At 65.0% G+C, this 22,363-nt stretch overlaps 1 protein-coding gene across 10 annotated transcripts in view; it reads right to left on the minus strand.

The window, feature by feature from the left end:
* Positions 1-22,363, minus strand: part of KMT2D (lysine methyltransferase 2D) — a 29,182-nt gene that overhangs the window by 1,940 nt on the left and 4,879 nt on the right. For 2 of the 10 annotated variants that reach the window (XM_085563045.1, XM_085563046.1), the window contains exons 12-53: positions 21,447-22,309; positions 21,120-21,233; positions 20,697-20,807; positions 20,492-20,596; positions 20,100-20,281; positions 19,861-20,025; positions 19,663-19,769; positions 19,534-19,575; positions 19,229-19,444; positions 19,004-19,150; positions 18,805-18,921; positions 18,267-18,391; positions 18,002-18,191; positions 16,892-16,966; positions 16,485-16,589; positions 16,201-16,374; positions 15,819-15,903; positions 15,462-15,707; positions 15,117-15,198; positions 14,988-15,038; positions 13,169-14,848; positions 12,835-13,008; positions 12,430-12,578; positions 10,155-12,226; positions 9,937-10,060; positions 9,756-9,843; positions 9,552-9,618; positions 9,177-9,409; positions 5,432-8,530; positions 5,207-5,350; positions 4,970-5,134; positions 4,562-4,884; positions 4,291-4,466; positions 3,792-3,940; positions 3,551-3,686; positions 3,334-3,470; positions 1,816-2,986; positions 1,442-1,578; positions 1,189-1,319; positions 812-1,097; positions 315-388; positions 105-213 (exon numbers count right to left, since the gene is read on the minus strand). In XM_085563045.1, the coding sequence (XP_085419171.1) occupies positions 105-213; positions 315-388; positions 812-1,097; positions 1,189-1,319; positions 1,442-1,578; positions 1,816-2,986; positions 3,334-3,470; positions 3,551-3,686; positions 3,792-3,940; positions 4,291-4,466; positions 4,562-4,884; positions 4,970-5,134; positions 5,207-5,350; positions 5,432-8,530; positions 9,177-9,409; positions 9,552-9,618; positions 9,756-9,843; positions 9,937-10,060; positions 10,155-12,226; positions 12,430-12,578; positions 12,835-13,008; positions 13,169-14,848; positions 14,988-15,038; positions 15,117-15,198; positions 15,462-15,707; positions 15,819-15,903; positions 16,201-16,374; positions 16,485-16,589; positions 16,892-16,966; positions 18,002-18,191; positions 18,267-18,391; positions 18,805-18,921; positions 19,004-19,150; positions 19,229-19,444; positions 19,534-19,575; positions 19,663-19,769; positions 19,861-20,025; positions 20,100-20,281; positions 20,492-20,596; positions 20,697-20,807; positions 21,120-21,233; positions 21,447-22,309 (14,126 nt within the window). The remainder of the gene's footprint in view (positions 1-104; positions 214-314; positions 389-811; positions 1,098-1,188; positions 1,320-1,441; positions 1,579-1,815; positions 2,987-3,333; positions 3,471-3,550; positions 3,687-3,791; positions 3,941-4,290; positions 4,467-4,561; positions 4,885-4,969; positions 5,135-5,206; positions 5,351-5,431; positions 8,531-9,176; positions 9,410-9,551; positions 9,619-9,755; positions 9,844-9,936; positions 10,061-10,154; positions 12,227-12,429; positions 12,579-12,834; positions 13,009-13,168; positions 14,849-14,987; positions 15,039-15,116; positions 15,199-15,461; positions 15,708-15,818; positions 15,904-16,200; positions 16,375-16,484; positions 16,590-16,891; positions 16,967-18,001; positions 18,192-18,266; positions 18,392-18,804; positions 18,922-19,003; positions 19,151-19,228; positions 19,445-19,533; positions 19,576-19,662; positions 19,770-19,860; positions 20,026-20,099; positions 20,282-20,491; positions 20,597-20,696; positions 20,808-21,119; positions 21,234-21,446; positions 22,310-22,363) is intronic. The other 8 variants (XM_085563049.1, XM_085563048.1, XM_085563047.1 and 5 more) reach the window with 8 other exon arrangements.

Consider the following 22,363-nt stretch of genomic DNA (forward strand, 5'->3'; position numbering starts at 1 on the left):
GAGCGGGGAGTCACCCAAAGCACAGAGCTCAGTTCTGCCACCTCCAGCCCCCCTCCCTGGGACCCCCAGGACCCCCCTCAGCACCCCCTCAGTCCCTCACTGACCTCCTCCCCCTTGGGGATGCGCCGGCTGGAGATGATGATGATCTTGTCCTCCTTGTCGAAGGTCACGACTTCGGCCACACAGTTCGGGGCACACGAGTGGTTGATGTACCTGGGGGACCAGCGGGGTCAGCCCCAACCCGGGGGCAGGACAGACAGACGTCATGGCTTCCTCTGGGGGTATCCCACCACCCCAAAGCCCCCCGTGCTCACCTGGCCGGGCCCCCTGTCAGCGTGGCGTCAATGACGTGCTCGTTGTTGATGCGGAACATGTAAATGCCGCGGTTCTGCCACGGAGGAGAAGAGGGGGTTCAGGGGTGCACTGAGGTCCCCATATCCCATCCGAGTTGATGTCCACCATCCCATGTCCCACTGGAGACCCTCAAATCCCATACGAGTCCCTCCACATCCCACCTGAGTCGCTCCATGTCCTACCAGAGCTTCCAACAACCCACCCGAGACCGTCCATGTCCCACCAGAACCCTTGATATCCCTCCACATTCTGAGTCCCCTCATGTCCTGCCAGAGCCTTCAACATCTCACCCAAGGCCACCCACATCCCACTCAAGGCCCCAGCTTCTCATCTGACTCCCCCATTTCCTTCTCAAAGTCCCTCCATGTCCCACCAGAGCCCACAATGTCCCACCCAAGTCTCTCCACACCTTGCCCAAGTCCCCACACAAGCCCCCAGAACCCCAGCAGAGCCTCACCTGCTCCTCGTAGATCTTCTCCCGCCGGTTGGCCACCTCGTTGCGGATAATGGTGCCGATGTACTCGATGACCATCGTGTGCTTCTCGATGTCCTTGGCTGCGTAGAGCCCCAGCCCCTGGATGCGGGACCGTGCCAGGTACACGTTGTTCTTCCACTCCGTCTTCAGGCGCCGGTACTGGGAGGACTTGGAGTGCACAAACTGCTTGCTGTAGGGCGTGTTGGTCTCGCCCGTGAACGTGCTCTGGTAGGCCTTGGACATGCTTGTGCTGTTCAGGGTGTGGGGCCTTTCACGGGAGGGGGAGAAGGGTTAGAGTTGAGAGATGCCCAGGGATCCCAGCTCCCCTGGTGGGTCCGGTGAATTCCGACCCCACTTACCGCTTGTAGTGGGTGAGGATCTTGGGCTCGGAGCGGGCGCAGCCGGTGGGATTGATCATCAAGGGCAGCTCCATCAGAGGATGGCGCCCGTAGCGGAACAGGTAGTTCTGGCAGCTCTCGACACCCGGCAGCTGCAGAGGGGGACGTGGAAGGACCGGAGGTCAAGAGGCAGCAGCAAGAGCCACTGGGCCCTTCCCCAGCAGGGTGGACCTCAGGATGGAGGAGACACCTCCACACCCACCCTGGCACCTACCGACTCAGCGATGCGCAGCACTGCGTGCACCGTGAGGCCGAAGAGCTCCTCACCCTTCAGGTACTCGGGGAAGAGTCGCAGCATGTCAGCCTCCTTCCTCATCATCGCTACTGGCTCGATGATCCGGTTCCAGACAGCTGCCAAGGGAAGGGAGAACCACAGAATTAATTAGGCTGGAAAAGACCTCCAAGATCATTGAGCCCAAGTGACCAATCACCACCTTGTCACCAGAGCAGAGCTCCGAGTGCCATGAGCTGAAGATGGGGACCCAGGGGGAGCCTCAAGCCACCTTCCATGCCCCACCCTCTGGTGTGCTCTGGCGTGGCTCAGCCACTGGGACAAAGGTTGGACGCTGGCATATCCCAACTCCTCACCTTGAGGCGAGGAGTCAGAGAAGACAAGATCCTCCAGGCCCTGCTCGATGACCTGCACGACGAACTCGGGGCGCCCGTTGTTCTCGCAGATGGTGCAGCGGTAGCAGCAGCGGCGGTTGTTGGTCCGCAGGCTCCAGTAGATGCGCGTGGCCTCGTAGCCCACAGGGTAGAGGGCCGTGACGCTGTGGAAATCGGCCATCTGGTGTGGCAGGAGCTGCCCGATGGCGTGGAAGACCAAGCCGCCCACACGGAACATGTGGAGCCGCTCCCCACGCTGGATGATGCTGGCGATCTGCTTCACCTCGTCCCGCTCGATGTAGACGCGGCGGAACACGGTGAAGCTGCTGAGCTCCTGCTCGCAGGGCCCCTTCAGCTTGTGCAGGGGACACAGCATGGTCTTGTCCTTGAAGAACATGCACTTGGCGCGGATGGCGCAGGCGAAGTGGTACACGCTGGGGCAGCGGATGCGGTTGCAGCTGTTGGTGGCACCGGTTTTCTGGCACAGGGAGCACTTGGTGAGCAGCCCACGGTGCAGGGCCACCTCCACGTTGATCAGGGCCCCTCCCTGAGTCTCATACACCTCCGTGGACCACAGGGCGCAGTTCAGGTGGACCCAGAGGTCGAGGTCAAGGTTGAGTAGGCGGGCCGGCCCGTCCGTGGCCCCGTCGCCCTCCTCGTGACAGAAGCAGCACTTGCGCATGTCCTGCGGCACCTTCTCGGGGCGCAGCGTGGTTCCCAGCTTGTCGATGAACTCGGCGATCTCCTTGTCGCCGTCACGCTTGGCTCCCCCTTTCTGGATGGTGACGAGGAAGCGCAGCCGTTTCCAGCGCACCCCCTTCCACTTCTTCAGCCGTGGCCTCGCCTCGTCCCCGTCCTCCAGAGGCCGAGATCGCGGCTTGAAACGGGGCGGCGAGTGGACGGCCGCAGCCCCCTCCTCCTGGGGGGCTGGCGAGGGGGCCGGTGGCAGTGGTGACAATGGGGCTGGGGCTGCCTCGTGGGACGCCTCAGGGTCGGGGACCCTGGTGGGCTCAGCGGGGCTGGACGGGGAGGGAACGGAGGGGGACAGCGGGGGCGAGGGCTCCTGGGGCAGGACAGAGAGCTGCCGCACGTCCAGGTTGGAGACGTTGTTGACGTAGCAGTGGTGAAGGGTCTTCTCAGGAGCAGGGCTCTCCTGCGGCACGGGGAGGGGACACGGGTCAGAGCGTTGGAGGGATGGAGACCCCCCCCAACCTCCTTGAGCATCGCAGGGAGGGGTCCTTGGCCCAGCAGGGACATCAGCATGCCACATGGCCCGAGTCCTGCAAGGACCTCCTGGACTCCTTCCTGCAAGACCCAGCACCAGCCCATGGGGAGACCTGGACCCCCAGGAAACGCCGTGCAGTCATGGGGTGACCCACAGGGACCACCACACACACAGAGTCCCTGCTCCTGTACCCCCACACAGCCACAGCCCTGTGGGTACCCCAAAACCCCCTCCCAGTCTACCAGCACCGCAGGGACCCCTGCACGCCCACTGACCTGTCTGAGCAGCGTCAGGAGGTCCAGCTCGCCCTTGAGGCTGTACCCTGGCAGCACCGCATCGAACTGCTTCAGCCACTCAGAGCTGCTGTCCGGCACCTTCCCAGCCAGCGCCTTCTCCTTCCCTCCGAGCATTCCTGGGAGAGGGATGGACCATCCGTCATGGGGGTCCCAGTCTGGGGACACGGGGGGCCACGGGGACAAGGTGAACACTCACCAGCCATATCGGTCTCCACCTTCTTGGCCTCAACCACAGCTGCTCGCACAGGGCCGTCGGGGAACAGCACCTCATAGGAGCTGGGGATCTTCATGCTCAGCAGCTCGGCCATGGCCACCATCACCCCATTGAGGTTCTAGGTGAGAGGAAGGCAGGATGGGTCCAGGGTGTCACAGGTGTCACTGTGTTGGGTCACTGCTGGGACCTCAAGGGTCTTGAATCTCCCCATCCCCTCACTCACCTTGGCAGCTGCTGCAGACACTGTCAGCATGACAGAGACCTCGCTGCTCTTGCCCTTGTCCCATGGGGCTCCAGGGCCTGCAGCCCCCACTTTCCCTGGTGGAGCCCCAAAGGGCTCTGCGACCTCGTATGGTTTTGTGTCAGGGAAGACTGGTGTGGGGAGAGGGGGGTCAGAGCCAGGGCCAGAACTGTGCAGACCCAGCGCCACCAACAGCCACCCATGAGCCCCCCCAGCTGCCCCAGATCCCTGCAGGGAATCCACCACCCCGCAAATCCCTTTCTCTCACATCCTGCACTACCCAAGAACCCTTCCCCAGGCTCTCTTAAACCCCTCCTAGACCAAGAACTCCGTCCTGCCCCATCCATATCCCTTCTTACCTGACACACATGCTCCAAATCCCCTCCCTGTGCTGCACATCCCACAGACTCCCTCTTGCCCAGTCCATATGGACCACAGACCACTCCTGCCCTGATCCACACACCCCTCCAGCCCATCCCACCTGGGATGCTGGCCCGGGGGATGATGGGGATGATGGGGGACAGCACACGCTCCTCCAGCTCTGGCTTGGCCTCGCTGAGAAGTGGGAAACGGAGCAGCTCCTCGCCCAGGACACTCTCGGGGGATGAAGCAGGGACGATGCTGTCGGGTGAGTCGCTCTCATCGTCACTCTCCATCCTGTGGGGATGGAGGTGTCAGGGGCCACAGGGCCTGGTGTCACCCATGGAGGAGCAGATGTCACTTGTGGGGGGTTACCACAAAGGGAGTCTAACCTGACGTCCTCGGTCTGGTTGTGTGGAGGGGTGGGCAGTGCTGCCAGCAGGTCCAGGCTCTTCACCTCCACAGCTGGTGCATCTGCAGAGAAGCGATTAGTGTCATGGGGGGGAATGACAGGTGGCAGCGTGGATTCTGTGCCTCCCCTGTGCCAGCCTGGCTCACCTTTCTGGCCGTGGGGCTCACGGGCTGGGTCGGCATCCTTGGGCTGCTCCCCCAGCTCTTCAGGGGCTGTGACACCATTCACCATCTTCTGCTGCACGGAGGGAGGGGGTGTGGGGGGCAGCGAGGAGGGTGGCGTGGGTGGGTTGCTGAGGTTGTTCTGGGGGGAGACGGTGGGGTGAGAACAGCAGGATGGTCCAGGACCCCCGGACTAGGGGGAAAACAGGGAACAACCCCCCTCTCACCTTGGTGAGCAGCTGGGAGTAGTAGTCCGGGACACTGTCGAGCACAGCACTGCCAAAGGCGCCCCGCAGCTGGCTCTTCCCGTTGATGGGGCTGCTGCCGAAGGGCGCGAAGAGGCTGAAGTTGGCCATGATGGTCGGCTCCGTCAGCGGCAGCAGTGACAGCTCCTGGGGACAGAGCGGTGAGGGGGAGACAGGGGCAAAGGAATCCCCCTGCCATGCCTCAGCCCGCGGCCATACCTGCTTCAGCTGCTTCATGAGGGCCTCGCCAGGACGCAGCCCCTCATCCTTCCGCAGCTTCTTGCGGGACGCTGGCATCCGCTCGTTGCCTTTCTGTACCCGCTTAGGCTTGGTGGGTGCTGGCTTCCTGGCAATGGAGGGGTCCTGAGGAGGAAAAAGGGGGCATGAGCAGTGCCAGCACAGCCCCTCACCCATCGCACCCCCAGCCCAGCCTCTGCTGCTCACCTCCCGGCCCAGCAGCAGTGACTGTGGCCGTGGCTCTGTCCCAGTGCTCCGGTTCTCCACGTGCCCATTGAGCTCGCCTGGGCTCTGAGCTGAGAGCTGCACGTTCTTGGCCCGCAGTAGTTTCTGCAGCAGCAGGTGCCCAGCCTCGGAGCGCCCACCCGGGGCCAGCAGGCTGTTGGCTTGGCTGTCCCCAAGGTCCCCATTGGCATCTGGTTTTGCTGTCTCGTCTCCATCCACCTCAGACTGTGCCCCTGCTGCCACCTCTTCCTTCGGCTCCTGCTTCACCAACACCTGAGGGGCTTCGCCTGCTGTGGGGGCCCCCTCTGGCACTGCCCCATTGACGCGGCTCTCACCAGGGTCAGCTGGGTCCACCCCAGGTGCCTCAGCGTCCCAGGGGCCCTGTGCTGGGTCAGGGAGGGCCCCGCTCGGTGTCTGAGCCAGCACCGGCTCCGTGGGTGCTGCAGGGCTGGGGGCCAAAGCCGGGATTCCCGGTGACGTCTTCTTTGGCTCTTGGGGGCTCTGCTCAGGGCTGGCCAGGTGCTGGGGGGCGCAGCCCAGGGGCGAGGGGGCTGGTGGTGTGGGGAGGCGAATGAGGCCGGGCTGGGGGCCACGGGCAGCCAGAGCTGCCTGAACCAGCTCAGCCAGGGGCTGCTGGGGAGGCTGCCCTGGCAAAGCCCGCCCCGGCTCAGTGGCAGAGCTGGTCTGTGCCTCTGCTGGGGCATCTGCCCGGGGCTGGAAAAGTGGCCCCATGGGACGAGGGGGCTGGCGGGTAGCTGACAAGCTGTAGTCCGGGGCCTGCCCGGGGAAGGGGCCAGGGGTCCGTAGTGCCTGGTTCTGCTGCAGCAGGCTCTGCTGGTGCCGCTGCACCAGGAGGGCCTGGAGCTGCTGCTGCTGCTGTGGTGTCAGATGCCGCAGCTGCGGGTTCTTGGCCAGGACACCCTGGAGCTGCGCCCGGATCTGGCCCATCACCGGCCCTGGCACCTGCCCCAGGAGACCTGGGGGGAGAGTGGCCGTGCCCGACGCTGGCCCTACTTTGTGCTGAACGGGGCTCTGGAGCCGTGGGGGCTGTGGCTGCCCTGGCAGGGCCCCTGCCACCCCCTTGCCTGGCTGCTCTGGGGGCCGCGGTGGCGGCACCAAGGCCTGTGCTGGGCCTGTCCCACAGCCCAGTGGTTGCTCTGTCACCCCGGCCGTGTCCCCGTGCTGCTGGGACAGCTCGGGGTGGACAGCCCCAGGGCTCTGCAGCGGTGGGGCAAGCAGGGCACCTGGCTGCCCAGGGGCTGCCCGCAAGACACCCGGCTGTGGGGAGCTCAAGAGGAGCTGCTGGCCCTGCCCTAGCTCAGCCTGGTGCTTGGGGGCCTCCGGGCCCCCCAGCCCCGCGGGGTTGAGGGCTCCCTGCTGCTCCCCATGCAGCTGCCCCCCGCTCTCGCCGCCCTCAGCGTGCAGGGCACTGCCATCCATCCCCACGGGCTGGTCCTTGGCAGCCAGGACCGCCGGGGCCAGCTGCATTCCCTGACTCAGGTGCAGCACAGAGGGGGCCTGGCCCCCCGCCCCGTGCTGCGGAAAGTGCTGGATGGAGGGCTGCCCCTGGCCCAGCCCCAGGAGACCTGGCTGGGCAGCCGCTGAGTTCTGCTGCTGCTGCTGTGGAGCCAACAGTGCCCGAGACTGCCCCAGCTGCTGGGATAGCACGAGCCGGTGGCTCAGCATCCCCGGAGTCTGCGGCGTCAGCTGGGGCGAGCCCAGCACCCGCTGCTGGTGGGGGGCCAGGACGACCTGGCGCTGGGGTGGGGGGTGGCCCAGCACAGGCTGGTGCTGCAGCCCTGGCCCGTGGCCCAGCACGCCTGGCTGCTGCTGGGGTGAGAGCTGCTGCACCAGGAGGCTCTGCTGGCTGCCCAACAGCCCCGCCTGCTTCGGCACCATGGGCTGAGCCCCTGCGCCGGGCTGTGGGGCTGGGGGCTGCTGCTGCTGCTGCCCCAGCAGGCCAGGCTGCCCCGGCACGGCTGTTGGCTGCACTGGGGCCTGGCCCAGCACACCTGGCTGCTGCATGGATGCCTGGCCCATCATGCCTGGCTGCTGCAGCGATGTCTGGGCCAGCACACCTGCCTGTTGCATTGAAGCTTGTCCCATCACACCTGATTGCTGCATGGACGTCTGTGCCATGATGCTCTGTGGCTGCATCGAGCTCTGTCCTATCAAACCTGGCTGTTGCATGGACGCCTGACCCATCACACCCTGTTGCTGCATCGACGTCTGTCCCATCACACCTGGCTGCTGCATGGACGCCTGTGCCATCACACCCGGCTGCTGCAGCGATGCCTGTCCCATCACACCAGGCTGCTGCATGGAGGTTTGACCCATCACGCCCTGTTGCTGCATTGATGCTTGTGCCATGACGCCTGATGGCTGTAGCGACGTCTGTCCCATCACACCTGATTGCTGCATGGCTGCCTGTCCCATCACACCTGATTGCTGCATGGCTGCCTGTCCCATCACACCCGGCTGCTGCATTGATGTTTGTCCCATCACGCCCTGCTGCTGCATGGCCGCCTGTCCCATCACACCCGGCTGCTGCAGCGACACCTGTCCCATCACACCTGGCTGTTGCATTGACGTCTGGCCCATCACACCTGGCTGCTGCTGCAGCGACACCTGTCCCAGCATGTTCTGCTGCTGCAGTTTCTGTGCCAGCTGCATCCTCTGGAGCTGCCGCTCCTGCATCAGGCGGCTGTCAGCGGCCAGCCCGCGCAGCGCAGGGTTCCCGCTGAAGAAGGCGCCAGAGGAGCCGGGTCCCGGGGCGTTCCCTACGGGCTGCTGCCCCATGAAGGACAGGCCCTGCTGCACGGCCATGGACACACCGCCCTGGGGCAGGCGCAGCCCTCCAGGCTGCCCTGGCTGCTGCCCGAGGCCCTGCGCTCCCACCAGGGCTCCCCCGGGCTGCTGCACGCCGTGTGCCGAGAGGAGCTGTCCCGGGAGCTTGGACATGAGGCGAGGGCTCTGCGAGGGGCTCAGGGCCATCACGGCTGAGGCCTGGTGCTGGTGCTGCTGCTGCTTGTTGCGGTACTCAGCCATGAGGTTGGTGTGTTCCTTCTGCTGCTTCCGCACCTGACGGGGACGGAGGGGTGTCAGTGCCAGGAATGGCAGGGTTTTAGTGCCAGGAATGGCATGGCATTAGTGCCAGGGACAGGGAGATGATACAATCTTCGCACTGGGGATGGTGGAGCATCAGCAGCAGGAATAGCACAGCTTTAGTGCCCAGAACAGGGGAGCCATTAGGAATGGCACAGTAACAATGCTAGAAATGGCACACCGCCACCACCGGAAATGGCACAGTTTTACTGCTGGGGACAGTAAGGCATAAGCACAAGGAATGGCACAGGATAAATGCTGGGACAGTGGAGCACCAGTGCTGCAGACAGCAGGGCATTAGTGCTGTGAATGGCAGTGCATTAGTGGCAGAACAGCATGGCATTAGCCCCAGGAACAGTGGGACATGAGTGCCAGGAATGGCAGAGCATTAGTTCTAGGAACAGCAGGGAATTAATACCAGGACTGGCACAGCATTAGTGCTGGGGACAGCAGGGCAGTAGAGCCAGAAATGGCATAGTGACTCTGAGGACATCACATTTGCACTGGGGACGGCAATATGAAAATTGGGAATAGCGAGGTTGGCACTGGGAACAGCGAAGCAGCACTGGGGACATCACATCTGCACCAGGGACAAGGTGCCCACCTACATGCAGAGTCCTACCTGGTCCAGCTGCTTCTGGATCTTGCTCTGCTGCTCCGTTACCAGCTTCAGCTTCTCAGCGTCGGCCTCGGGGAACTCCCGCCCAGCTTTCTTGGCCGTGCGCTGCTTGGCACACAGCGCCTTGCGGGACTTGCGGTGCGCCCCGATCTGCTCCTCCAGCACCTTCAGCTGCATCTGCAGCAGCTGCTGCGTGTGGAACAGCCACTCCTCGTACTGGCGCTGGTCGGCCTCGTCTGTGGGATGGGGAGAGGGCTCAGATCAGTGGGGACCCCGGGTGAGCAGAGACCCTGGGCCAGTGGAGACCCCAGGTCAGTGCGGACCCCAGCCCCAGAACCCTGTCCCGCACCACGCCAGCCCTGCCATGTCACTACTCACTGATGACGCCCTGTGCAAAGGTGGGTGGGTTGGGACGAGCCTGGGTCGGGTCCGTGCCGCTCCGTTCCTGGCAGAAAAGGGAGCGTTTGAAATATGTGCTGTGGATTTGTCATCTCCCTGCAGACCCCCACCACCCGAAGAGCCATAAAACCACCAGGTCTGGCCTGCCAGCCCCAAGAGACCCCTGTAGGACATCCCACTCACCTGCCCGCTCCCTGCCAGTAAGTGGTTCTGCATCTCAGAGACAGCCGGGCCCCCTGAGAGCCGCTGGGCCAGCAGGGAAACCTGTTGCCTTTGGAAAACACACACACAAATGGGCTGTGAGCCAGAGCCAAAGCAACCTGCCTGCCCCACTCTGTCCCCCACAAATCCCCATGTCTGTTACCTGTTCATGCCTGGGGCCACCCCGATGCTGCCCTGAGCCATCACCTTCTTGATGCCCTTCAGTGCCACCATCTTGGCCTTGGCAATGGGGTCCATGATGTCCTCGGCCGCAAACTTGTCCAGGTCTGCCGGGACAATGACCACAGCACATTCAGCCCTATGCCCCCCCCACCCAAAAGGACCCCGTGCTCCCCCAGCAAAACCACCTGCAACCCCTACCTGTGTCTGGGAAGAAGCTGTTGGCCAACTGCTGCTGCATGACGAGCTGGGTGGGCTTCAGGCCCAGGGTGGGGGGCTGCACCCCAGCCATCGGCTTCTGCACCAGCACCTGCTGCTGGCTCTGCTGCGGCTGCCCCAGGGCCACCTGCACCCCGTGGGGGGATGACAGCACATGGGGCTGCCCAGAGCCCATGCCCATGTGGGGGCCCAGAGACGGACCCTGCTGGGGTGCGCTGAGCCGGGGGGGCTGTGGTGGCAGCAGCGGTGGCCGGGCCACCAGCCCCAGCTGGAGGGGTGTCTGTGGGGTGCCTAGACGGGGTGGCTGCCCCTCGGGAGGCTGCCCAGATGCCCCTGTGTGCAGCATGGGGTGCCCTGGGGCTTGGAGGTGGGGAGTGCCACGGGGCAGGTGGGCTGACATCTGCTGCTTCTTCTGCAGCTCCTTCTTCTCGTGCTCCAGGAGGTCCTCAATGAGCAGGGGCAGCTCGCTGGCCACCAATGAGCTCTCCATCTTGTCCAAGTCATCCGCTGGCGAGTGCCGGGCACTGCCCAGCCCCAAGGCTCCACTGTCCAGCTCAAACTTCTCCAGCAAGGGGTTGCTCTGGCCACCCAGCTGGGCAGTTGCCAGCCCACGGCCAGGGCCGGTATAGGGATCCTTCTCCAGCACGGGGACACCAGCGTGGCCACTGTTGGAAAACGGAGTCAGGCTGAGGCGAGTGGGGCCAGTGCTGGAGCTCAGGAGGGTCTGGCCAGGTTTGACACTCAGCCCCAGGGAGGCAGAGATTTTATCTGTGCCCTGCAACGCTTCTGACTTGACGGGCACTGGGAGGCGCTCGGGGCCAGTGGTGGTGAACTGGCAGGGCGAGGTCTTCAGGCAGCCTTCCTCCAGCTTGGGCTTGACATCAGTGGGCAGCGAGCCGGCCTTTGCCTCTGCACCCTGTGCCTTGAAAGCTGGGTCAGTGGCCAGCACAGCGCCCGTGGGGCAGGCAGAGAGTCCCAAGCCCATCCCAGACACCAGTCCTTCCTTGGGAACCTCCTGATCCTCTGCAGATGGGGCCACATCTTTGCTGTCTCCAGGGTCAGGGAGCTTCAGGGTGGGTGCTGGTGGTTCCGTCTTGAGCTGGGCCTCACGCTCAGCCTTCTCATTGGCTGACTCCACCAGGCGCAGGTGCTCGTTGAAGATGTCCTTCTTGTCACCAGTGTCCAGCTCGGGGTCAGTGTAGGCCAGCAGGTCGAACTCATCACCATTCAGCAGGTCATCGAGGTGGGGGTCTGCTGTCTCCAGGCTGTCCAAGTTGTCCAAGTCGTCATCCCCCTTGGCCACGTCTGGATCAAGGCTAAGGTTGGCCAAATCATCATCATCTTCCAAGTCCTTGTGGGAGCCGAAGTCGTCATCCAAATCTGGCTCCACGGGCACCTCGCAGGGCAGCCGCCCCCCCTCCAGGCTCAGGTGGCTCTTCCCTGGGGCGGGCGCAGGGTCTGGAGCGGGGCCATCCTTGGGACCCTCGGGGCGGAGGGTGGCACCGGAGGACAGCGGGCGCGGGGGGATGTGCTGCTGCAGCTCCAGGGTGGGGGCTGGCAGCGGGGGTGCCGCCTTGGCGTGGGGCTGCTGGTGGCTGTTGCCCATCTCTGCTCCCTGCGGGGATGGGGGTGGCAGCAGTGCTGGAACCTTCTGGGATGGCAGCGCCTGCAGGGGCATGACGGGGGTGCACAGGGCCTGGGGGGTGCCTTCATCTCCGGGCAGGAAGAATCGAGGCCGGGGTGCCTGGGGGGTAAAAGGAGATCCCACCACGCCCCCAGGTCCCTTCTGCACGTTGTGTCGTAGCTCGATGAAGGGAGCGCCCAGGGCAGCTGGTGAGGGGGGCACGGCCTCGGCTGGGGTGGCCAGGCGGGTGCCCAGGCTGCCCATGGGGGTCCCGGTGGCCGGCGGGGCGAAGCGGGAGGTGACAGGGAGCCGCAGGGCTGCCACGGCCGCTTGCTGCTGCTGCTGCTGCCAGAGGTGCTGCTGCTGCTGCGGGGATGCTGATGGGAAGACCCCACGGGGGTAGAAGGCCTGGGGGGGCCCCACCGCCGCCCTGGAAGACACCGTGGTATTGGCACCAGCTCGGTACAGCCCCGACACACCACATCCCATTCCCCTCAGACTGCGCCAAGCACCCAAAAACCACAGCCATCCCCTCCCTCCAGAGTGATCCCCACAAGCTGGGGGTATGCGTGTGGTATCTGCTGGCTCCCTCCCACACATGCTGAGCCCATCGCCCTGCCAGGGGGCACCCACCGCCCGCTGATGTCCAGCATGGCTGGCGTGGCCGCCGGCGGGGGCCGGGAGAGCCGCTCGTCCTGCGTGAACGCTGCCTGCACCATGACAGAGCCGGGCAGCTTCCCTGCGCCAGCTGCCGTGGCCAGAGTCCCGAGGAGAGCCTTGTCCTGGAGGAAGGGAGGAAAAAAGAGACATCCCACCATCAGTCACATTTCTTCCCCCCACTCTTTCCCTTCCATCAGCCACATCCTGTGCCCACTGTGCTCCTCCATCAGCCACATCCCCCCTGTGCCACTCCATCAGCTGCATCCCCCAAACCCCTCCGTCAGCTGCATCCCCCCTGTGCCACTCCATCAGCTGCATCCCCCATGCCCCTCTGTCAGCTGCATCCCCACCATGCACACCATCCCCAGGCTCTCCCACCTGTGCCGGCTGGTACGGGGCCATGGCCCGGCTCAGCTCGAAGCTCTGCCCGCCGACCTCAGGTGCCCAGCTAGCTGGTGAGGAGGAGGCGGCAGCAGCCGCGCTCTCCTTCTCCTGCCGAAGGCTGTTCCGCTGGATCTGCTGGCGGATGAGCAGCTCCCGGAGCCGCTGGCGCTGAGAAGAATTCATTGTTAAGAGCCCAGAGTGGCAACAGGACTGAACACAGCAAAACAAACCACAGAGTGGTCATCAATGCCTCCACAGTCCCAGTTTTTCCCCTTTCATTCTCTCCCAAACCCGAATGGATGCAACTGGATTCCAGGAGAGACCTCACCTGCCGCTGCTTCTCCAGCTCCGACTGGCTCATGGTGCCCAGAGCCCCATCCTGGGCACCAGGCAGCTCTGCCAGGTCCCTGTTTGGGGGTGCTGAGAGCCCTGCAGCCACCTCCTCCCTCTTGTCGGCCGTCAGTCCCAGCGCAGCACGGGGCAGGAAGGCTCCAGAAGGGTCCTGCTGCTGCGGGGGTGCCGGGGGCTGCGGCGGCAGCACCGACGGGGGCCGCAGGGGCGAGAGGCTGTACGAGTCAGGGGCGGCAGCGCCAGGGCCCAGCGGGCTGCTGGCCTGGTGGAAGCTGGGGGACGAGGCGTAGGCCGAGCTCTGGGGCTTCCCAGAGCCGTAATGGCTGTTGATCCCGTGGGGCTGGTGGGACGGGGAGCCCTTGAGCGGCTCAGAGACGGCCGGGGGGAAGGTGAAGCGCATGGGGGGCTGGCTCCCCGGGAAAACGCTGGCACCAGGCGAGCGGGCAAAGGGCGGCTGTGGCCCGGCCGCTGCCTTGGCGTGGGGGTCACCAGCCGGGGCGCCCCCAAAACCTCCGCCAGCCGTCCCCACTGACTTGAACCCCGGCTCCGGCATCTGTGGACGGGGGGGTTTGTGCAGTGGGGTGAAGGGATCCCGGGACTGCGGCCGGGAGGGTGGCTGGGAGTAGGGATCAGGAGACTGGAAGCGAGGGGTGACAGGGGACTGGCAGAAGGCTTCGTTGGAGAGAGGGCGGGGGGTTAAGGGGGACTGGGAGCTGGACTGGGACTGGGGGCTGGCAGGGATGCGGGAGAAGGGTTCAGAGGGCAGGGAGCGGGGTGGGAGGGCGCAGCAGGCCTCGGGGGGCTGCAGCCGGGGCGTCAGCGGGGGCTGCGAGTAGGGGTCCAGGTAGGGCGACTGACGGTACAAATCAGGGTGGCCAGGGGGTGAGGGGGCCAGGGGATGGGGGTCGGAGGGCCGGTGCCCCAGCCCCGGGCTCTGCGGCTCTACCTGAGAGACCCGTGGGGTCATGGGGGCTTTGAAGACGTCGGCCGCCTTCAGCTCCGCAGCCGAGAGGTGGGGGCCACCTGGGGAGTCCCCGTAGCCCATGGCAGAAGTGTAGCCGGGCGAGCAGACCCCCAGGCTTCCCCCATCCTCCTTCTTCACCTCCAGACCCTTCTTCTGCTCCCCAAAAGGCAGGGGAGAGAGCAGGGCCTCAGGGGGCCGCGCCCCAGGACTCCCTGGCACCGAGAGGTTGTCCAAGGAGGGGCACCGGGGCTTCAGGAAGGGGTCAGGGGTGCCAGGTTGGTGCCGGGGGGTGCCAGGCGGAGTGGGGTGGAAGTCAGGGGGAGCACGGGGGGCTGTGAGGGGCTGGGGCTGGCTAGGGAAAGGCTGGAAGGCAGCCCCCGACGTGGGGCTCTGGCCCAGGGGCGAGGGGAAGCGGGGCTCCAGCGTGTAGGCAGGGGCCGCGCCGTAGGGATCGTGCGAAGGCACTTGGGCAGGGGACTGGGGCGGGAGCTTGAGGAAGAGCTCGCTGGGAGACTCCGGTCCCCCTCCGGCACCCGCCGGGGGCTTCAGGAAGCCCTCGCCGGTGGCGGGGGGGCTGCTGATGTAGACAGGCTGTGCCCCTGGCGGCACCGGGATCCGCAGGTGCAGCGAGGGCCTCTCAGGCTTGCGCAGTCCCTCCCCTTTGGTCTGCTTGTTGATCTGGCTCTCGGCCTGCTGCAGAGAGAGCCAGGCCATCAGTGCTGCGGGAGCCCTCCTGCCCTCCCCACGGGTTGGGCACGGGCTGGGGGTGGGTACACCAATGTCCCCAAGGGCTGGGCCGGGGCCGCCGGGCACCTCCCCACGCCTCACGTACCTTCTGCACCTTGTTGATGCGATGAGCCGCCCGGTTATCTTTGGCCTTTTGCTAACAAAGACACGAAGCCAGCTGACTTGCAGCCCCCGGTGCCCCGGCCCCCCACCCCACTGACCTCCTGGCACTCACCAAATATGGGGCTTTGTCCGTGGCAGGGACCTTCCTCCAGAGCTTCATGATCTGTTTGCAGCGGCTCGACCAGTCTGGGAGTCCAGTACGAGCAGATACAGGGGAGGAAAACAAAATTAGCCCGGACCTGACGAGCCCACTCATATCCTTGGTGGGTCACCATTCCCCCTTCATGTGAAAGGACAGCCCAGGAGATGGAGCTGAGACCCCCTGCCCACTGTAGAGAACGCTTCAGTGGCACAACAGCCGGGATCTCCCCTCGAGAAAGGGACCAGGGGAGTCATGCTCCACCCATACCCCCAACCCTCACCCCAATGGGGTGGCTGCAGCCCCCCCAGAGCCCTACCTGGATAATCCTGCTTGAGGTTGGGGAAGTTCATGTTGGCGTAGAGGACAGGGGAGATGGTGGAGAGCTCACCCAGCTCCTCGTCCTTCTCCCAGCGCTGCAAGCTGCGCTGGTTGTAGGACAGCCCGTCACCCTCGCCCTCCGTCGTGGGCGTCGTGGGGGTCGAGGGGGTGGTGGCGGCCGAGCTGCTGGCCCAGGGGCTCTCGGGCTCGCAGTGGTCTGGGCTGAAGAAGCCACTCCGCTCCCTGAGTGGAGAGGAGTGTCACAGATTGTCGAGTTGTGAGGGAAGAGTGGGTCCCAGGACACCCTGCAGTTCAGTTCCTCCCAGGAGGGGATCCTCCAGCTCCTCTAAGTACCTGTTATCCAGGAATGGGGACTGGCAGACACCCGAGTACGAGTCCAAGGACACGGATCCGGAGAGCGAGCCCAAGGAAACGCTCCCTGTGAGGGAAAGGAGATGGGTTGCAGGGAAAACAAAGTTGGGGCACACCCGTGCACCTGCCCTGGGGGTCCAAACAACCCCTAAGCAACACAATCCCCAAAATGCTTTCCATGTTCACCCCCAGAGCAACGGGGAATACCCAGGAGCATGGGCTCTCATATACCAAAGGCAGCAGTTCTCTGCGAGCAGGCTAAGCTCTGTGAGTTTGGCTTTCCTGAGGCTGGAAACAAGCTCTGCCCTTCACCACCCTCTCTAGGGACCTCCTGGATAATGGGGGCTCTGCCAATTCCACCCACCCTGCCCCGAGAGCTGGAGGTCTCCTTGCAGGAACGGCCGCTGTGCTCGGCTGGGGTCCTGCCCGGCCTCCATCCCCGCAGCCACGCAGTTGAGGGGCTGCTCCCCGCGCTCCGCCGAGCCCAGCACATCCTTGAAGAGCTGCTGCACGTCTTTGCTCTCCATCTTGGGCAGCTCTGCAGAGGCAAACGCAGGAACTGGGTGCAAATACCACACTGATGGGAAGCGGAGAAACCTCGGGGACCACCGCCGCTTCAGCAGAAGAGGGGGCGCAAGATGGGCTCACCTTCCGTGGGGATCTTGTCGAGGTCGGAGCTTAGCGCTCCCTCGCCCGGCGTGGCTGGTTTCTCGGTATCCCCGCGGTCTGGGGAATCCTTCGGCTCGTCGGCCCCTGTGAGGAAGGATCAGGACGTGCTCTCAGCCCCTGGGACCCCCAGCTCAGCGCTGGGGACCCCCGGGGCAGCCCCCGTCCCCCAGCAAGCGCCAGGAGCCCCGCGGTCCTCCAGCGGCGCCGCGCCGCGCGGGGGCGCTCTGGGCGCCGCTCCACGGTCACCGGCACCACGGCACTGACGCGTAGGGAACCATCGGGCTCAGCCCTGCCCAGAGCGAGCCCTTGCACCACAGAGCCTGGCCCCCATGGCTGAGGGCGCCCTGTGCCCCGTGGCAGACTCGGGGGTCCCTCAGGGCTCTCACCCAGGTCCTCGGCCTTGGCGTCGTCCTTGCCGTCGTCATCGGGAGCGGCGGCGCTGCCGTCAGTGCTGTCGTCGCCTGCAGGGTACCCCAGGATTCAGTGAGCGGGGTCAGGACCCACCCCGAGCCCCAGCGTCCTCCTACAGCCCTCGGTGGTGACGGCCGCCCCTCACACTCCTCAGTGGCGATGGCTGCCCCTCACACCCCTCATTGGTCTTGGCCGCCCCTGACACTCCTCAGTGGCGATGGCTGCCCCCCACAGCCCTCAGTGGCGATGGCCGCCCCTCACAGCCCTCAGTGGCGATGGCCGCCCCTCACACTCCTCAGGGGCGATGGCTGCCCCTCACAGCCCCCCAGCCCTCAGAGGTGATGTCCACCCCCCACAGCCCTCAGTGGCCATGGCTGCCCCCCACAGCCATCAGTGACCATGGCCATCCCCCATAGTCCCTCACAGCCCTCAGTGGCCATGGCTGCCCCCCACAGCCATCAGTGAACATGGCCATCCCCCACAGCCCTCGGTGGCCATGGCCGCCCCTCACAGCCCCTCACACCCCTCAGCAGCAATGGCCACCCCTCACACCCAGAGCAGCGATGGCCACCCCTCACAGCCCCCCACAGCCATCAGTGACCATGGCCATCCCCCATAGTCCCTCACAGCCCTCAGTGGCAATGGCCGCCCCTCACAGCCCTCAGTGACCATGGCCATCCCCCACAGCCCCCCACAACCCTCAGAGGCGACGGTCACCCCCCACAGTCCTCAGTGGTGATGGCTGCCCCCCACAGTCCCTCACAGCCCTCAGAGGTGATGGCCACCCTCTACACCCCTCAGAGGTGATGGCCACCCCCCACACCCCTCAGCAGCGATGGCCGCCCCTCACAGCTGCCCACAGTGGGGGTCCCCCAACAACGCCAGCGACTTCCAGTGTCCCCCCTCCCCTCCAAAACCCCTCAGCCATCCTGGGGACCGCAACAACTTCTGACAAACCCAAGGACCTGCAACAACCCCAACAAGCCCAGGGACCTCCAACCACACTAGGGACCCACAGCAACCCCCCGGTAACACCCCTGCAGCAGCCATGGTTTGGCTTGCAGACCCTCTCCTGCCACACTCACCTCGGGGGTGGGTGGGGGTCTCCCTCCTGTCTGGGATGCCCCCCTGCAGTGCCCCAGTGAGGTTGGGGTCCCCCTTGGGCCTTGGGGCACCCTGGCCCAAGGCAGGGCGGGCGGCCCCGTCCCCAACCCCGCCTGCTGCCAGCAGCGCCTTCCGGCTCAGGTCCATCAGCGCCTTCCCAAAAAACGCCTCCTGGAACGGGAGGGTTCCGTCAGCATCGGGGGGTGCCCCCCATCCATCCCCCCCATCCATCCCCATCCATCCCACCTGCAGGTACGGGGGGAACATGTCCTCCAACTTGCTCTTCTTCCGTCTCTGGCGCTTCTTCTTCTCGTCCCCCTCTCCTGAGCCTGGATCCAGGCCAGCCTCGGTGGGGACATCACCAGGAGCCCCTGCAACAGCCCCCCAGCAATGAACACCCACCCCCAAAAAGGGTCTGGGGCTGTTCCTGTGCCACTGGCTGTGAGGTGCACCCTGAGGGCCCCTCCACATCCCTGGGGGTGAGAAGGGAACGGAAATGGAGAAAAAGAATGGTGCTAAGGGAGGGAAGGAGGGAGGGGAGGGAGGAAGGAAGGGCGGAAGGAAAATTGGAAAGAAGGGGGGGAAAAGAGGGGGAAAGGGGGGAAAAGGAGGGAAAAAGGGGGGGAAAGGGGAAAAAAAAGAAGGGAAAAAGCGGGGGGAAAAAAAGGGAGCAAAAAGCAGGGAAAAAAGCGGGGGAAACAAGGGTGAAAAAGAGGGGGGGAAATGGGGGAAAGGGGAGGGAAAAAGGGGAATGGGGAAAGGAAAGGGTGCCACTGGGCCCTACCATCCTCAGGGTGTCCCTCAGTGCTCAGCCCCTCGCGTCCCACGTCCGGCAGCACCGCTGAGACCTTCTTGAGCCGCGTGTGGGACTTGCGCTGCCGCACCATGAATCCGCCGATGCCTGGCGGGGCAGAGAAGGATGGGGGGATAACAGCGGGGTCACAGAAGAGCCTGGAAGGGTTCAGGGCCTGCAGGACACTCACCAGGCCGGTACGGTTTGCGCTTCCTCTTCTTGCACTCCTCAGGGTCCTCAAGCCCCTTCCCTGAGTCCCCATCAGCTCCAACGTCGCGGTCAGGGCTGGCCGGAGCCTCGAGCTTGATCTCGCACTCCATGTGCTCCACACCCACTGCTGGGGTGGTGCACATTAGTGGGATCCCCTGACACCCCCACGCCGCAACCCCCCGGTTCTCCCAGCAGGAACACCCACTGTCAGCTTTGAGCAGCTCATCGGTGTCCACGTCACCGTCCTTCTTGTCCTCGGGGCCCAGGGGGTCACCCCCCTCCAGCCCCCCGTCCCCGTTGAGGGTGCCGGGGCGGCCCTTGCGCTGCCGCCGCTTGTGCAGGGGTGACAGCGTCAGGTTGCGCAGCACGGCCATTCCCGTCTCTGTCAGCCACACGCCCTCGAAGCGGAAATACTGCGGCTCTGAGGGGACAAACACCAGCACTGCATGTGCGGCCAGAAGAGAGCACAGCCCTAGGAACCCCATGGCCCTGAGAGGGCACCACACATACCTGGATCCTTGGCTTTGATCATCTCTGCGGAAGGCGCAGGCACTGTGGCAGGAAAGCAGAGGAGCAGGTGAGTCCCCACACCACTCAAACCCAGGTCCTCCAGAGCTCCCCCCTGTCCCATGAACTCACCAGGTTTGACCACGTAGGGCTGGCAAGCGCTGCAGTCAAAACCTTCATCCGCAGCCTGCTCCACCTCCTCCTCAGTGAATAGGCTGTCACACGCAGCGTGCAGCCACCTGCGGGCAGCATGGGGGACCCGTCACACACCACGGCCTCCTCTGGAGGACCCCAAATCTGAGCCCCTCGAGCCCAGGGCGCTGTGCTCACCGATCGCAGTGCCGGCACTGGATGAGCAGGTCGTCCTCCACGTACTTCTCGCGGCAGAAGGGGCAGACGACGAGGCTGGCGCAGGGCGCGCAGTGGGTGTAGTTGTTCTGCCACTCGCAGTGGAAGCCAGGAGACGCAGCCCCACACTGCACACAGCACACGCACCTGCAGAGAGGGCCCTGAGGGGTCAGCGCCAGCACCGAGCTCCCCCCATGGCTCCCCTCGTGTCCCCCACGCACCACTTGCACTTCCAGCCGCCCTTGGGCACGGTCTGCAGCGGTGGGTCCAGGCAGTAGGTGTGGTAGCTGATGTCGCAGTCGTCGCAGAGCAGCAGGCGCGAGGGGTCGGAGGCTTTGCCGCACACCTCACACACGATGCACTCCACGCAGCGCCAACCCTTCAGCAGCATCACCTTGGTGATCTGGGGACATGGGAGAGCAGCCACATGAGCCCTGGGCATGGCCACAGGGGTCCCCAGGCTCGGTGTGGCTGTGGGGATACCCCAGGGCTTGGCACGGACATGCCAGAGCACAACTCAACGCACAAGACGTGCCAGGCATGACCTCGTGTGTCCTGGGGGGGCATAGCACAGTTCTGTGATGGCGCTGGGGGTCCTGGGCCCCCTCCTCACCTTGCTGTTGACGCAGTAGGGGTGGTAGCACTGGGAGCACTGGGAGCAGGCCAGCAGGTGCCCCTCGGCCCCACGCCCAAAGCTGCCACACACCACGCACATGTCCTGGGGGGAGAGGTTGTCAGTGAGGAGACAGTGGCTGATGGAAGAGGGACAGAGTCTGTCCCACCCTGTCCATCTGTCCATCCAGCCATGCCCTCGTTACCTGCATGAGCACAAACTTGTCTGTGTTGGAGAAGAGGACGACTGTGTTCTGCATTGTGTCATCATCGTCCTCGTCCTCCTCCTTGCTGGGCGAGCTCTCCACGTCAGCGAGCTGAGAACAGAGCAGGAGGCTCAGCACTGAGGACACCCTCTCTGTGCACTCTGGGGGCACCAGGAAGATGCAGGGGCAGCAGAACCCCTCCCCAGGGAAAGCTCTGTACCTGGCCTATGATTTTGTGGTGAAGCCCCCAGACTCAGCAAAGGCACAGGCAGTTTCACCTCCCACGAGACCCCAACCCCCCCACACTAAGGGCTCTTAAGTCTTTCCAAGGAAGGGATGATAGGGAAGGGGAAGACTCTCAGCTCTTCAGCCGAACAGCTCAAGGATTCCCTGGACCCCACCTCTGCCCCAGCCCAGCCTTACTGCTAAGGTGTCAACAGACGAGGTGGTCGACTTCAGGCGTGCACGGCCTCGGCCTCGGCCCCCGTGGGACCCACCTCGGGGCCGCCTCCGCCCAGGGAAGCTGCTGCTGCGCCCCTGTGGCCAAGTGGAGAGGGGAGTTACAGCACCGGGAGGCCCAGTGGGACCCTCATGCCAGGGCAGCAGAGGGACACTGCCCCCATCCCACCCCACCACGCGCTCAGCCCTCGCCTACTGGCTGCAGGGGCAGCCCAGGGAGGGGACGTGGTCCCAGCAGGGCGCTCAGGTTGAGGGGTCCCCAGAATTGTGGTGAGCGGGGTCCTCTTATACCTGCTTGACACGGGAGCGCCCTGGGGAGCTGCGGCGCCGGCTCTTGTCCCCGTCACCCTTGGCTGCTGGCTCGAAGAGCAGCGAGTCATCGGTCTCAGCACCCAGCGGCAGTGACCCAGCATCCTCCTTCTGCAGGCTGGCATCAGCCGACGCTGGGCCCAGCTCAGGGGACAGAGACCCCCCGCCCTCAGGGTCTGGGGACCCCAGCAGCGGCTCCGAGCCAGGGAAGCTGCTGCTCGTGTCCCCCTGGCTCAGGTTGGAGATCTCGTTGAGGATGTCGGGCCGTGGGCGCAGCGCGGGGGGCTCGGGGCACCCCTCGTCACCATGCCCCAGCAGCTTCTCGCCGGTAGTGCACACCTCCATGGGGGTCTCAGGGCCCAGCTCCTCCGGTTCCAGGAGCAGGGGGGACCCTGAAGGGGACCCCTTGACTTCAGGGTCCCCCGCAGCCCGACTTTCTTCCAGGGCATCCTCCTCGCTGAGTGGTGGGGAGCTTCCACTGGTGCCCTCCCTCTCCAGCCTCGGTGCCTCTTCTTCTTCCTCTTCCTCCTCCTCAGGCAGGCCTGGGAAGGGCCCCAGCTCAGGGGCTGGGCTGCTGTGGGGGGCATCTCCAGGAGGGCTGGTTGGGGACTCCCCCTCGCCACCGGCCATCTCCATCTCCTCATCCTCAGGTGGTTCAGCAGGAGCCAGGGTGACAGCAGGCGAGCCCAGGGATGGTGGCGGGGAGCCAGGGGGGTCGGTGTCCATGGCGATACCAGGGCTGCCAGGGGGCTCAGGCAGGGCTGGGGTGGGGGGTTCGAGCACCTCGTCCTCCTTGGCATCAGGGGAGGGGCCTGGGGTCCGTGCAGGTGAGATGGCACGGAGAGCTGGGGGCAGAGAGGGGGGAAGAGTGATATCACAGCCTCCCAAAGACACCCACA

Source organism: Lonchura striata, chromosome 29 (assembly GCF_050655825.1).
Source record: "Lonchura striata isolate lonStrDom1 chromosome 29, ASM5065582v1, whole genome shotgun sequence".
NCBI classification, from domain to species: domain Eukaryota; kingdom Metazoa; phylum Chordata; class Aves; order Passeriformes; family Estrildidae; genus Lonchura; species Lonchura striata.